The sequence below is a fragment of the Capricornis sumatraensis genome, chromosome 6, assembly GCF_032405125.1.
Source record: "Capricornis sumatraensis isolate serow.1 chromosome 6, serow.2, whole genome shotgun sequence".
Taxonomy (NCBI): domain Eukaryota; kingdom Metazoa; phylum Chordata; class Mammalia; order Artiodactyla; family Bovidae; genus Capricornis; species Capricornis sumatraensis.
Window position 1 is genome coordinate 107,673,305 of NC_091074.1, and position 15,180 is coordinate 107,688,484.

At 47.1% G+C, this 15,180-nt stretch overlaps 1 protein-coding gene across 2 annotated transcripts in view; it reads right to left on the reverse strand.

Moving 5' to 3' along the window:
* EPB41L4B (erythrocyte membrane protein band 4.1 like 4B) overlaps nt 1-15,180 on the reverse strand; it is a 139,510-nt gene that overhangs the window by 3,388 nt on the left and 120,942 nt on the right. Inside the window, exons 23-24 of one of the 2 annotated variants that reach the window (XM_068973877.1) lie at nt 10,456-10,572; nt 8,162-8,230 (exon numbers count right to left, since the gene is read on the reverse strand). In XM_068973877.1, coding sequence (XP_068829978.1) covers nt 8,162-8,230; nt 10,456-10,572 — 186 coding nt within the window. The remainder of the gene's footprint in view (nt 1-8,161; nt 8,231-10,455; nt 10,573-15,180) is intronic. The other variant, XM_068973878.1, reaches the window with a different exon arrangement.

A 15,180-nucleotide genomic window follows, 5' to 3' on the forward strand; every position in this document is an offset into this window, starting at 1 on the left:
AAAGCATGGCTGAGTCCAGCCTTCCTGATACAGGAGCTGGCGTAAGATGTTATTTTGTTGCTTCAATAAAGTGGGTGTAGGTTGGGCTTTTGATGCCAATTTTGACACTTTTTGGAAAAAGAGGGAAATGTACTTACATGCAAAGGCAATTGCAGGGAAGGTACCAGGGCCTTAGCATGAACCAAGGCAGTGGCATCAAGCTTTACTAACAGTCATTATATTCCTCACTGCCGTGCACGCAAAATAGGAGAAAAAGAGCCAACCTCACTTAAGAACGACCTTGTGCTCTAAGTCACTTCAGTCATGTCCGACTCTTTGTGACCCTATGGACTGTAACCCACCAGCTCCTCTGTCCATGGGATTCTCCAAGCAAGAATACTGGAGAGGGTTGCCATTTCCTCCTCCAGGGGATCTTCCCAACCCAGGGACGGAATCCACGTTCTCTTAAGTCTTCTGCACTGGTAGGCGGGTTCTTTACCACTAGCACCACCTGAGCAGCCCAAGAATGACCTCAGGGAGCAGCAAAAATTACTATTATTAAATCTCAACCCTGAGTACTAGTCTTCTTAATATTTGCTGAACGAAGAAATGAATGAACCAACATTTGCTGGAACAAAGCAGGTAACATAGGGCCAGGGCAGGTTAAGAAGAAGATCATGGCACAGAAATCTGACCAGAGTCAGGCAGAGGTCCTCATCTTAGACAGATCGAGGCCCTTGGCTGACTATCAAGTAGACTCAACAGGCTCAAATACAAGGTAGGAACTGGCTTCAGAACCAACCAAGGAGTCTGGTTGTTGAATTCAGGCTCAAGGTCAATGCTGGATCAACTAGCAGAATAACTGTAATGAAGTCCCCTGGAGCTGCTGAACTCCCCCTTGACTGTGGACAGGATAGGGCAGGGAGTCTCTGGAGAGGCCCCCTCTACAGCAAGGTCAAATATCTTGACCTTGGTAGGGAGGAAAAGAGAATATGATGTACACGAGGAAGAAAATTAGGAAGCTGAAGCTTATGAATTTGGCTTCCATTACCATCGAGCTGTTGGTATTAATAACTTGCTGATTATAATCTCCAGTTTAGTCCTCTCTCCTGATACAGACTTCGATATCCAACTGCCAAAAAGCAAAAGGCAAAAGAAAAAGGCAAATGAGAAAACGAAAGATATATACATCTGAATCCAGAGTTCCAAAGAATAGCAAGGATATAAGAAAGCCTTCCTAAGTGATCAATGCAAATAAATAGGGGAAAACAATAGAATGGGAAAGACTAGTGATCTCTTCAAGAAAATTAGAGATACCAAGGGAACATTTCATGCAAAGTTGGGCACAATTAAGGACAGAAATGGTATGGACATAACAGAAGCAGAAGCTATTAAGAAGAGGTGGCAAGAATACATGGAAGAACTGTACAAAAAAGATCTTCATGACCAAGATAATCACAATGGTGTAATCACTCATCTAGAGCTACACATCCTGGAATGTGAAGTCAAGTGGGCCTCAGGAAGCATAACTATGAACAAAACTAGTGGAAATGATGGAATTCCAGTTGAGCTATTTCAAATTCTAAAAGATGATGCTGTGAAAGTGCTGCACTCAATATGTCAGCAAATTTGGAAAACTCAGCAGTGGCCACAGGACTGGAAAAGGTCAGTTTTCATTCCAATCCCAAAGAAAGGCAATGCCAAAGGATGTTCAAACTACTGCACAATTGCACTCATCTCACACACTAGCAAAGTAATGCTCAAAATTCTCCAAGCTAGGCTTTAACAGTATGTGAACCAAGAACTTGCAGATGTTCAAGCTGATGTAGTAAAGGCAGAGGAACCAGAAATCAAATTGCCAACATCCGTTGGATCACAGAAAAGCAAGAGAATTTCAGAAAAAACATCTACTTCTGCTTCATTGACTATGCTAAATTCTGTGTGGATCACAACAAACTACAGAAAATTCTGAAAGAGATGGGCATACCAGACCACCTTACCTGCCTCCTGAGAAATCTGTATGCAGGTCAAGAAGCAACAGTTAGAACTGGACATGGAACAATGGACTGGTTCCAAATTGGGAAAGGAGTATGTTAAGGCTGTATATTATCACCCTGCTTATTTAACTTATATGCAGAGTTCAGTTCAGTTCAGTTCCTCAGTCATATCCAACTCTTTGCAACCCCATGAACTGCAGCACGCCAGGCCTCCCTGTCCATCACCAACTCCTGGAGTCCACCCAAACCCATGTCCATCGAGTCAGTGATGCCATCCAGCCATCTCATCCTCTGTCATCCCCTTCTCCTCCTGCCCTCAATCCCTCCCAGCATCAGGGTCTTTTCCATTGAGTCAGCTCATCTCATCAGGTGGCCAAAGTATTGGAATTTCAGCTTCAACATCAGTCCTTCCAAACACCTAGGACTGATCTCCTTTAGGATGGACTGGTTGGATCTCCTTGCAGTCCAAGGGACTCTCAAGAGTCTTCTCCAACACCACAGTTTAAAAGCATCAATTCTTCTTTGGTGCTCAGCTTTCTTTATACCCCAACTCTCACATCCAATACATGACCACTGGAAAAACCATAGCCTTGACTAGACGGATCTTTGTTGACAAAGAAATGTCGCTGCTTTTTAATATGCTGTCTGGTTGGTGATAACTTTCCTTCCAAGGAGTAAGCGTCTTTTAATTTCATGGCTGCAATCACCATTTGCAGTGATTTTGGAGCCCCCCAAATTAAAGTCAGCCACTGTTTCCATTGTTTTCCCATCTATTTGCCATGAAGTGATGGGGCTGGATGTCATGATCTTAGTTTCCTGAATGTTGAGCTTTAAGCCAACTTTTTCACTCTCTTCTTTTACTTTCATCAAGAGGCTCTTTAGTTTTTCACTTTCTGCCATAAGGGTGGTGTCATCTGCATATCTGAGGTTATTAATATTTCTCCCAACAATCTTGATTCCAGCTTGTGCTTCTTCCAGCCCAGCATTTCTCATGATGTACTCTGCATATAAGTTAAATAAGCAGGGTGACAATATACAGCCTTGATGCACTCCTTTTCCTATTTGGAACCAGTCTGTTGTTCCATGTCCAGTTCTAACTGTTGCTTCCTGACCTGCACACAGATTTCTAAAGAGGCAGGTCAGGTGTTCTGGTATTCCCATCGCTTTCAGAATTTTTCACAGTTTATTGTGATCCACACAGTCAAAGGCTTTGGCATAGTCAATAATGCAGATATAGATGTTTTTCTGGAACTCTCTTGCTTTTTCGATGATCCAGGGGATGTTGGCAATTTGATCTCTGGTTCCTCTGCCTTTTCTAAAACCAGATTGAACAACTGGAAGTTCATGGTTCTTGTATTGCTAAAGCCTGGCTTGGAGAATTTTGAGCATTACTTTACTAGCATGTGAGATGAGTGCAATTGTGTGGTAGTTTGAGCATTCTTTGGCATTGCCTTTCTTTGGGATTGGAATGAAAACTGACCTTTTCCAGTCCTGTGGCCACTGCTGAGTTTTCCAAATTTGCTGGCATATTGAGTGCAGCACTTTCACAGCATCACCTTTTAGAATTTGAAATAGCTCAACTGGAATTCCATCACCTCCACTAGCTTTGTTCTTAGTAATTCTTCCTAAGGCCCACCTGACTTCACATTCCAGGATGTCTGGCTCTAGGTGAGTGTGAGTGATCATACCTTCATGATTATCTGGGTTGTGAAGATTTTTTTTGTACAGTTCTTCTGTGTATTCTTGCCACCTCTTCTTAATAGCTTCTGCTTCTGTTATGTCCATACCATTTCTGTCCTTTATTGAGCCCATCTTTACATGAAATGTTCCCTTGGTATCTCTAATTTTCTTGAAGAGATTTCTAGTCTATCCCATTTTATTGTTTTCCTCTGTTTCTTTGCACTGATCACTGAGGAAGGCTTTCTTATCTCTCCTTGCTATTCTTTGGAACTGCATTCAGATGGGTATATCTTTCCTTTTCTCATTTGCTTTCACTTCTCTTCTTTTCACAGCTATTTGTAAGGCCTCCTCAGACAGCCATTTTGCTTTTTTTGCATTTCTTTTTCTTGGGGATAGTCTTATTCCCTGTCTCCTGTACAATGTCACAAACCTCTGTCTGTAGTTCATCAGGCACTCTATCAGATCTAGTCCCTTAAATCTATTTCTCACTTCCACTGTATAGTCATAAGGGATTTGATTTAGGTCATATGATACAGTGTACATCATGTGAACTGCCGGGCTGGATGAAGCACAAGCTGGACTCAAGATTGCCAGGAAAAATATCAATAACCTCAGATATGCAAATGACACCACCCTTATGGCAGAAAGTGAAGAGGAACCAAAGAGCCTCTTGATGAAAGTGAAAGAAGTGAATGAAAAACCTGCTTAAAACTAAACATTCAGAAAATGAAGATTATGGCATCCGGTCCCATCACTTCATGGCAAATAGATGGGGAAACAATGGAAACAGTGACAGACTTTATTTTCTTGGGCTCCAAAGTCACTGCAGATGGTGACTGCAGCCATGAAATTAAAAGATGCTTGCTCCTTGGAAGAAAAGCTATGACAAACTTAGATAGCATATTAAAAAGCAGAGATATTACTTTGCCAACAAAGGTCCATCTAGTGAAAGCTATGGTTTTTCCAGTAGTCATGTACGGATTTGAGAGTTGGACCACAAAAGCTGAGCACCAAAGAACTGATGCTTTTGAACTGTGGTGTTGGAGAAGCCTCTTGAGAGACCCTTGGACAGCAGTGAGGTCAAACCAGTCAATACTAAAGGACATCAATCCTGAATATTCATTGGAAGGACTGATGCTAAAGCTGAAGCTCCAGTACTTTGGCCACCTGATGGGAAGAATTGACTCATTAGAAAAGACCCTAATGCTGGAAAATATTGAAGGCAGGAAGAAAGGGGACGACAGAGGATGAGATGGTTGGATGGCATCACCGACTCAATGGGCATGAGTTTGAGTAAGCTCCGGGAGTTGGTGATGGACAGGGAAGCCTGGCGTGTTGCAGTCCAGACACGACTGAGCGACTGAACTGAACTGATCCAGCTGCCCATTCACTGTTTTCATCCAGGCATTTCCAAGGCATTTCTAACACATCATGGCAAGAGGCAAATTCATTACCCCTCCTGGTTCAGTCTACCCTAAGATTTCCTTGTCTCAGTGAATGCACCCACTCTCCATCCACATTCTGCAAGTCAGAAATCTGAGAGCTATTTCTGGCCCTTTCTCTCCCTCATCCCATCCAATTCCTCACCAGCCTCTTAAATATTTCCCCGATCTGTGCACATCTATCCACCTCCACCATCAACAGCACTCTGGGTCAAGCTCTCTGCCTTCTTTCCCTTGAACTACTGTTCGAGGTTTCTAGAGGACTGCCCAGAGTCCACACTGCCTGAACCCAGCTCCTCTCACTGCCATCACAGGGATCATCGCCAAATGCAGCTGCCCTGTCCCTGGCCTGCTCAGAGTCCTTCAAAGGCTTCTCACGGACGGACTCCCCCTCTGAGCTCAGCCAAGCATGGCTGCGCCCTGCAGGGTTTGTCCCTGCGTTCCTCCCCTTCCTGCTCTCGTGGCCCACAGCCTTGCTCTTGGCCATCTAGGCCCGCTGGCCTTGCTTCCGTCCCCTGGAGGTGGGATGCCCCCTCTGCCCCAGGACTCTGGCTCATGCCGCTCCCTCTGCCTGCTCTGGCTGCCTTCAAGCCACTCTTGCCCAGTTCTTCAAAGTCCCAGCATGGTTTCTGACATTGGCTTCCTGCTCCATCTCGGTCCCCGGCTTTTCAGGAAGGACTTCCCTGGGTGTCTCACAGCACTGCCAAGGCTGGGCAGCAGGCCAGAGTGCCCGCCATGGCCAGCAGAGGAAGTGGAGCTGGAGCCTCCAGCTAGGGAAGCTGTGCCCAGCCAAGCTGCAGGGGCCAGATGAGTATCTGGCAGCAGCACTGAATGCCTGGCCCAGCCCCTGTGTCTCTGCCCTCTGTTCCTTAAAAGACAGGTGCTGGAAGCCGATCATGACCCGAGTGCAGACTGTTCTGCATGTGTGCATGCTAAGTCGCTGCAGTTGCGTCCGCTCTGTGTGACCTCATGGACTGTAGCTCACCAGGCTCCTCTATCCGTGGATTCTCCAGCAAGAACACTGAAAACTGGGTCACCATGCCCTTCTCCAGGGGCTCTTCCTGACGCAGGGACAGAACTCACATCTCTTATGTCTCCTCCATTTGTGAGCTGGTTCTTTACCAGTAGCACCACATGGGAAGCCCCATGGATTGTTCTAGAAACCTGCTTTTGTCTCTGCACAGACTGTTGAACACCTTCCCAGGTCTGTTCATCCTCAGACCTGAATCAGCCACTGCTCACGCCCTCCTATTCATATGGCTGAAGCCACCTCATGTAGCCACCATCAGCCAGCCCCTGAGACTGCACTTCGAGCTACCCCTAGGGCACCACACAGCCCACCCAGAAGATCCTCTAGACAGACCTTTGGAAGGAACCTCAGGGACCAAGTGGTTCTAGGAACTGCAAACTCTGATCCCTGAGAGGAAGAGGGAGGGAGAGGAATGAGGCATGCATGGGTGTTCAGTCATGCCCAACTCTTTGCAACCCCATGGACTGTAACCCCCCAGGCTCCTCTGTCCATGGGATTCTCCAGGCAAGAATGCTGGAGGGGGTTGCCATTTCCTTCTCCAGGGGATCTTCCCGACCCAGGGGATTGAACCTGCCTCTCCTGCATCAGGAGGCAGATTCTTTATCACTGAGCCACCAGGGAAGCCTCAGAAGAGAGAGGAGGGAGCCTAAACTCCCTACTTCTGTTCATCAGAGAGTGAGCTTCTGCACAAGCTCTTAATTAAAGAAAAAAGTCGAGGAGCTGAAGAGAATCTTGAAAATCATCGAACTCTCTCACTTTGCAGATGAGGAAACTACAACATTTAAATGTTTAAAAACATTTCAGCAGTTTGCAGAGAGTTTAAATAAGCTGCTCAGCGACACAGAGAGCCATGGCAACAGGAAAGCCGGTTGTCATGACTACCCGCTCTTGTTATTACACCACCCTGCCTCTCCAGCATTGAGGAACAACAATCGTACCTGACATTCGTGGGATGGTCTGTGCATGGTCGAGTACTTTCAAGTTCTTGATCCCTTTTGACCCTTGCCTCAACCAGATATGAGGAGGAGGATGTTCTTATTACTATTTCCACTTTAAATAAAAGGAGACTGGTGCTCAGAGTGGCAAAATCTCAACTTAAAATCATAAGTCATACCATTATCAAGATGCAGATCCAACCCCAAAGCACTGAAAACAGAGTCTGATAAATGCATGTGCATGCATGTTCATCACAGTATTGTTCACAGTAGCCAAAAAGTGGGGAGAACCCAAAACCCATCCATGAATGGATAGATTAACAAATCGTGGTATATAATGCAATGGAATATTATTCCTCCATAAGAAGAAATAAAATACTGATACATCCTGCAGCATACATAGATGTTACAAACATGATGCTAAGTGACAGAAACTAGACATAGGTCACATAGTTTATGATTCCATTTTTATGGAATATCCAAACTAGGCAAATCCAAAGAGACAAAATGCAAATTGGTGGCTGACAAGGGCCAGAGTGAAGGGGAAAATGGGAATGACTACTTACCAGGCATGAGATTTCCTTTGGGGGTCATGAGAAGGTTTTAGAATTGGAGGTGGTAGTTGCATGACTCCGAATGTACTAAAGGCCACTGAACTGTCACTTCAAACACTGTTAATTTTATGTTACATGAAGCTCACCTCAATAAAATAAAGTAACTAGAAAATGCTGACCCTCAAACCCTGACTTCTTCTCAGCCTCACAGAGTTCACAGTGATCAGAAAAAGCTGTTGGTGGGGCTTCCCTGGTGGTCCAGTGCTTAAAAACCCACCTTCCAATGCAGGGGATGCAGGTTTCATCCCTGGTCCAGAAACTAAGATCCCATATGCTTCGGGGCAACTAAACCCATGCGCCACAACTAGAGAGAAGCCCATGAGCTAAAAAAAAAAATCCTGCATGTCGCAACTAAGAAACAATTGCAGTCAAAAATAAATAAATAAACATGAGCTGTTGGCATTGTTGGCTGGCAATCCACAGGAAAGCATGCCACCCAGGAACTATGTCTTGAAACACAGATCTGTTTTCCGGATCTACTTACGGTAAGCTGTGGCCCTGTTATGAAAGGATCAGGAAAAGGGGTCACTGTATCAGCCGGGAATGTTTTTATCTTCAAAAAAGAGATAGAGAAGAGTGTTACTTTCAGATTAGAAAACAAAGCTTTGAACTCTTTGGCAGCACACTTTCAAACTGAAGGATACAGAAGCACACACACCAAGCCTTCCTTGCTTGCTGAGGAAGTAAACCAAGGGCCCCTACGAGTGTTGCCTAGCGGCTGTATCTGAGCCTGGAGTTGTGCCATAGGGCCAGACCTCTGCAAGGAAGACAGGCTAGAGTCCTGTGTTTGCAGGACACCTATACTGCCTCACCCTGACCGTAGCCAGGGAGTGTAATGAGGAGGCAAGGGCGACGTGGGGGCCTGCTGATGGCCCCTCTGCAGCTGTGGGGAATGGACTAGATGCCACTGATAGGGAACAGAGTCTATCAGAGTGGACAGAGCACCAGGAGGCCTGGACTAATCAGGCCAGGAGGGCTCGCTGTCCATTCACTTTAGTTGTTGGGCTCCCTATAAACTCTGGGCAATAGAGGGAAACCTCAGGGGAACCCAGGTAAGCCTGGAAGACTCCTACCACCCTGGCCTTGGGGACAGAAGGCATGGTGATCACAAGCGCCCTGTGCTGGCATCTGGAGAGGGTGGACATCCTGCAGGATCAGGTTGTGCCAACTGGCCATCAAGAGCCTTTGCTTCCATTTCTTTCTCTTGGGTCATTTCATCTTTGGCCTCCTAGAGGCCTTTGGAGGGGAGGGGGCGGGGAGGGGTTATGTTTCTTTAAGCTGGCCTCAAAGACTGCCAGCAGGCCCAGGGTCCTGATGACTGGCACTAGCTTTGTCTGCAGCCTCAGGGTACAGAAACTGCCTGCTGGTGAATGCACATTGTTCCACTTCCACCAGAGGGCTGCAGCCAAGACACCAAGGCCACCACTTCCCATGTGCAGTCGCTTTAGTGTCTTTCAGGGACAGTAGTTACTTGATGGCTTTGAGTCATTCTAATGGGGGTAAGATAGGGATGCACAGGAACACAACAGATCAGACCCAAATCTGCTGAGGATTTCTGAGGGAGTTGAGTAGGTCTCAACTTAACCCATCTAGAAATGACAATGTCCTTGCAGTGGGCACTGAGATGTCTAATCCAAGCCCGCTCACCCCTTCCCCAACCTCTCTTTTTAAACATCTCAAAATTCCCTTGGACTCAGGAGCCAGTTCACGTTCCTGGTAGTGACTACCTGCTGTGCAGCAAATAAAGGACTGGAGGAAGCCTCACTCCTTGCAGGGCTTACTGGTTCAACGTGGTATGCTGAGACCAATAGCAATGTGAAAGTAACATACAGAATAGACTCAGACCATCATGAAATAAAAGGGAAAAAGAGGATTATTATTGCTATTAAAGAAATGCAAGAGTTGGCAACGTCCAAGAGTTATCTTATACCTGCTCTAAAGAAGAAAAAGATATTCCAACAGTTATCCTCTGGGTTGCTGAGCTCTGACAAAGCACATACACTCTCCTGATGGTGCTGTCGTTGGTATCACCACGTTAGAATTGGGGACAAAGCCAAAGGTGCAATATTGAACCCAACAGGGTCTGGCCTGAAAAAATTAAGCCCCTGATGCACAAGTTATATGTGTTCCCTGGAACAGTGACAAACTGGAAACAAAGCACACATCCTGCAGGAAACAGTTTGTTAGGTAGATGATGGACCATTCACTTGATGGAATACATAGAATGTGGTACCAAGAGCAAGCTAGAAGCAATACAACATTAAGCAAAAAGAGGCAAATAGTAGGTGATGCTATGATTTAACTATGTAAAACTGTGAGTGAATATAAATAAATATTAGACGGAAACATGCAAAAATGAAAAAAAAAAGTTGTGCCAGGTTGGGATTACAGGAGATTCCTTTCAAGTCATTACATAATTCTCATATCATCATCTTGATAAACAGCAGGAAAAGACAAGTTAAAAGCTTTTGTTTGCAACAGAAATGCAACTACGAGTGTTCTCTCTGCAGAAAGCATCTATGCACATCATGGCTCTAGGAAAACGAACTCTTCACAGTTCTTGAGACCTACAGAGAAAGGGGTGGGACCACAGTTGTGAGTCCCAGTTTGACCAGGGCTGGTTGGACTCCAAACTCTGCATCCATCCTGGAGTGACAGCCCCTGCGGCCCGGGCTCCTCCGGGGTCCGGTGCTCATGCACACCCCTGGGGCTGCCGCCTGGTGCTCCTGCCTGCCTCACCTCTCCTGGCCAGGCCCCTCTCCCTGCCAGGGTACCTACCAGCCTCGTTTTGATTGGAGGGTGCATGCAAACTCCAGTGGTCTCTTCCTTCATGGGGAGAGAGAGTGGAGGAGAACAGCGAGAGTGGGCACAGTGGGGGGCGCTGGTGGGCTCTGCCTGCTCACGAGGAGAGGAGAGGAGAGAAGGGGAGGACGAGGTGGTGAGAGAGGGGGGGAGGAGATAAGGGAGGGGGAGGAGAGAAAGACAGCACAGTGCAAGATGGATTTGTCAACTCCAGTCTGCTCTCCAGCCAGCCTCACCCACAGCCTCCTTCCAGCCTCTGGCCACCTGACTTCTGGTCCCTCCCGCTTCCCTCTTCTCTCCGCCTTCTCTCCTCCTCCCCAGCCCTCCTCAGTCTGCTCCACTGTCTGGGCAGAAGGACCCATCAAAACTCTCTTGCCAGGACTGGCAGGTGAGGGCCATCTCCTGCGCCAACCGCACAGGACCAGTATGCTGTTGAGGATGCTAAAGCATTGCCCAGGCCAAGTCAGAAAGAGCTCAGAGGAATCAATGAAGACGGCCTTGGGGGCAAAATGAGCAATGGCCACGCGCTTGAAAGCGTCGGCCTCCCATGCCCAGTGGCCTCCTACACTCTGCTAAATAAGGATCCACATTACGGTGGATAGGTGAGTAGAGAGCTCCAAGAAAGAGGTACATCAGTGAGGAGAAATACAGAGTTCAAGACTGCATCTGTCACGGCTCTTTATCTGTGCTCAGAAGACGTGCTGGCCATGATCCCCCTCCCACATCTACGGCCCCAGGCCTTGGCGTCTCGTCTAGGCACTCGGGGGAAGGGGAGACTTGCTGCTTAGCTGGAAGGTACCAAGCATTGTGAGAAAACGCCATGTCACTTGGGATCCTGGGTTCCCCGGTTTTGTTGTTGTTGTTTAGTTGCTGAGTTGTGTCTGACTCTTTTTGGGACCCCACGGACTGTGGCCCACCAGGCCCCTCTGTCCGTGGGATTTCCCAAGCAAGAGTCCTGGAGTGGGTTCCCATGTCCCTGTTACCCAGCCCCAGCGCTAAACAGTGCCATGCACCCAGCAGAGATCCGACAGCTTGTACTAGTGAGGATGAGGATGGTGAGGAGAGAAAGCTCTGATGTTAGGAGAGTCACTGACAGGGTTAGTGTGAGTCTTAGGAAAGAACCATTCACTCCAGAGAACAAATACATGAGCATTTTCTTAAGTCATTGCTATGATCCTGCCATGATGGATCAAGGACAGCCTCTGGGAAAGTCTAACTGAAAAATTATCAAGAACGTTGCAGCCTTCTTTTTCATCTCCAGATGGATCTAACGCCATCCATAGATAGTGCAGTCCTAGAAAATCTCCAAGGGGCTTTTACAGCCATATTCCCAATGGCCTTCAACACAGCCTTGCTTTATTATTCAGACGTGGGAGAGGCAGAAATGACATTTGCAAAGCCTAAGTCCATGGGTCGAGACCCTCTCGGCTATTGTTTCTAAGTCCATTTTTCAGAAACAGGGGCATCCACATTAGTCACCTGCAGTTAAGCTTTACCAGCCTACTTAAAATCTCCCCTTCTGGTCCTCAGGACAAATCCCATGCTCCACAGGACGCTATCTAAGGCACAAATCACCAGGAAACAGGGACATTCTGCCTTGAGGCCAAAATGTGTATTGGCCACCAGAGTCTGAAGTGAAGATTATAATGGATGACCTATTTGCCTAGCATCGGATTTACTGGTAAAGAAATGTTGGTCCATTCCACAAACATCTCTGACCTCTCTAAATGGAGATTTAGAACTCAGATTTTTAAATGCATCTGAGTAGATTTAAACAAAAGAACATCCTTGAGGTTCCCACACTTCTGACTCGTAGTAAATGAACAGGAAATAAGATAACACGTGTAATAGGATACTACTCTGAAATACCATTTATATTTTCTCCTGGTATTTCTTTCCCTCCTAGGGTCTTTTCTACACTCACACAGCTAGGTTCTGAGTGGCTTCTGAGTTTCAAAATCTGACCTTTTGGGGGAATAGAAAGGTTTAGGCATAGATAAATGATGATTAAAATGTGTAAGCTTTCAAAAGAGATTGCCAGCTTGAGGATAGGTGAGAAAATTCACAGGGGAAGGGAAGAGGGGTAGACATGAGTAAGTGCTGAGCAAAGGGGCTCTGTGCCCCCTCATTTCCTAATGGAGGCTGGGGGACAAGGATGAAAGAGCAGAGGGGAGTGACCTTTCTGATGGATTTTGAGTTGGCGCTGCCTGAGCCGCTGGTCCTGCGCCAAGATGCTTCAAAGCCTTATTAAGAATGTTTGGATCCCCATGAAGACCTACTATACCCAAGTTTACCAGATGTGGGTAGGAATGGGATTGGTGGGCTTAATCGTTTATAAAATCAGGAGTGTTGATAAAAGAAGTGAAGCCTTGGAAGCTTCCAGTCCTACACCTGCTCATGGTTATCACTAACCAGCTTTCCTTGGACGAGATGTCTGTCTGACTGTGTTATGGGACATTGTGGTGACTTGCAGCAATGCCACTGCCCTCAGGCATGAATAAATGTACCTGTAAGACTCCTCCTCAAAAAATAAAATAAAAGAGCAGAGGGGACCTGCGCCCTAGCAGAGAGGTCCACATCCCAGAAGCTCTGTGATCTCCATCATACAATGGGGTATGAACAAAGCAGAGGGTGTCCCAGATGCACCAGCCAACAGGTGACTTCACAAACTAAAGAGACTTCCCTCACTTCCCCTGTGCCCTGATGAACATGGACACAACCCCAGGGAGACTGGAAGAGGCACCCAGTTTGACCTGAGATTAAGCTTTAGCCCTCCTGCTAGAATGAGGGTCAGAATAAAAACTAAGTTATTGAGACAAATGGAAAACCAACCCTTCTGATCCCCAACCCAGGGCCCGTTCTGGGCCCTACACAGCCTTCCTTTGGCTGAACCATCTCCTCCCTGACCCATGAACCCCTGATTGATGTTCCCTGACCCAGAGGGGACTCGGATCCTGACTGGCTCTGCAGTTGGGTGAGTGGACCTGAAGTACGGAGATCAGGGAGGGACAAGACCCCAAGAGAAAGCATCAGAGAGGCAGGAGGTGTGGGTGTTAATGGTCTTTGTTACCTAGGGAGGGAAGCTAGTGTGACTGACCTGGAGTAGATAGGATGATGCAACCCAAGGTCAACACGACTCGTGTGTCCATATGCCCTCCCTCCGCCTCCCCTCACTCGACCAACACCCACACCCCCGTGCACAGCAGATGAGAATGCCAGATGGAGAGTGGGTGCTGTCTGTACTCACATGCCTTCTTCCCTTCCCATCCCCACGCCCCCATGCTTCCCTCCCAGGCAGAAACTCTTATCTGATTGCAAAGAGTCTGCGATGCAGATTCCAGGAATGGGCAGACAATAAAGCTGCAGAGGCTGCAGGACCTGGATGGCTAAACTGAGCCACACAACCAAAGAGCTGGAGATTAGAGAAGAGAAGATTTGGGAAAATGAGGGGGGAAAGCTGGAAAGCATGTATCTGTGGCAAGTTTGAGGCTGCAAGTCCTTAGAGCAGTGCACAGTACAAGAGAAGTAAGAAAGAAGCAAAAAGAGATTTGAGAAGTGTTACTGGGAGGTGTTCATTTAATCTTCTTTCATTATTTTGAGAGATGCCAGTTAAAGATTGAAATTTTTTTTTTTTCACGGCTGTTTGGACCATACTTCATTCTATGCAGAGACTGGATCATAAGGGTCAAAAGTCATAAGGGTTAAACTAGCTCCAACATTGTCTTGGTTGAATGAAGTTCAGAAAATCTGTCCCGCTCCTCTCTCACCAGCTCCCTGTCCTTCCAGCTCTAGCCCAAGGAGCCAGGGTAGTGATGTGGCTTTAGGAGGTTTGTCCAGTCTTAGAACCCAAGTCTAGTCTTTCCTTGGCTATCCTAGGAGATACAGATGCCATGCCTCTCCATCACCCCAGCAACAGGGCAGAGAGGGCTCCAGTTCCTATTTCTGGGATGGTGGGAGGAACAGATGGAGGAGATGGAAGTAAGAGGACCAGACTAAGGTAGAAGCAGGCAGTGGGAGCCCCTCTTCCTCTCTAGGACCCTTTATCACTCTCAGAGATAGGACTCTGAACTGAAGTAAAACCAGAAATACCAGCCCTCCAGCACACCTAGCGTGTGTATGTGCTTTGTGAACATGTACCTGTGCCTCAAATTTGCACAAACAAGACAAAGATGCTTCATCTTGAGAACAGATACTCCCTGCCGATGCCAGCTGTGAAGTGAGTAGCTGTGTCTCGTCCCACGGCTGGGCAGTGCAGCACCTGGATCCTATTTCAGAGCTCTGTCAGAGCTGCCCAGAGACATAGGCAGAGTGTCCTGGGGACAGGGAGTAAGCTCCCTGTTGGAGGTTACCCTATCTTGGCAATCTGTCTAACAAGAAGGGCATGAATTACCAGCTCCATGTTCTTGAACATGGGAAGGAAGTAACTCTGCAGGTTCCTGAGCTGGGCATCACCCTTGGTCAGTTCTCAGCTCGTTATCCGAAGGAGCTGACTCAAAGCTCTCAGACAGTACCAGCTCACCAGATGAGATGCACAGTTGCAGAAATCACCAGTGATTTCCTTGTGCCAGCCAAGGCAGGAACAGTGATCATTCCTAAAGCCTGCGCAGCATTTGGCCTCATATGTCCCCTCTTGAAACCTGCCCAGAAAACCTTCCCATCCAGGGCACCCTCATCCAACTAGCCTGTTCTGAATGACGTGCC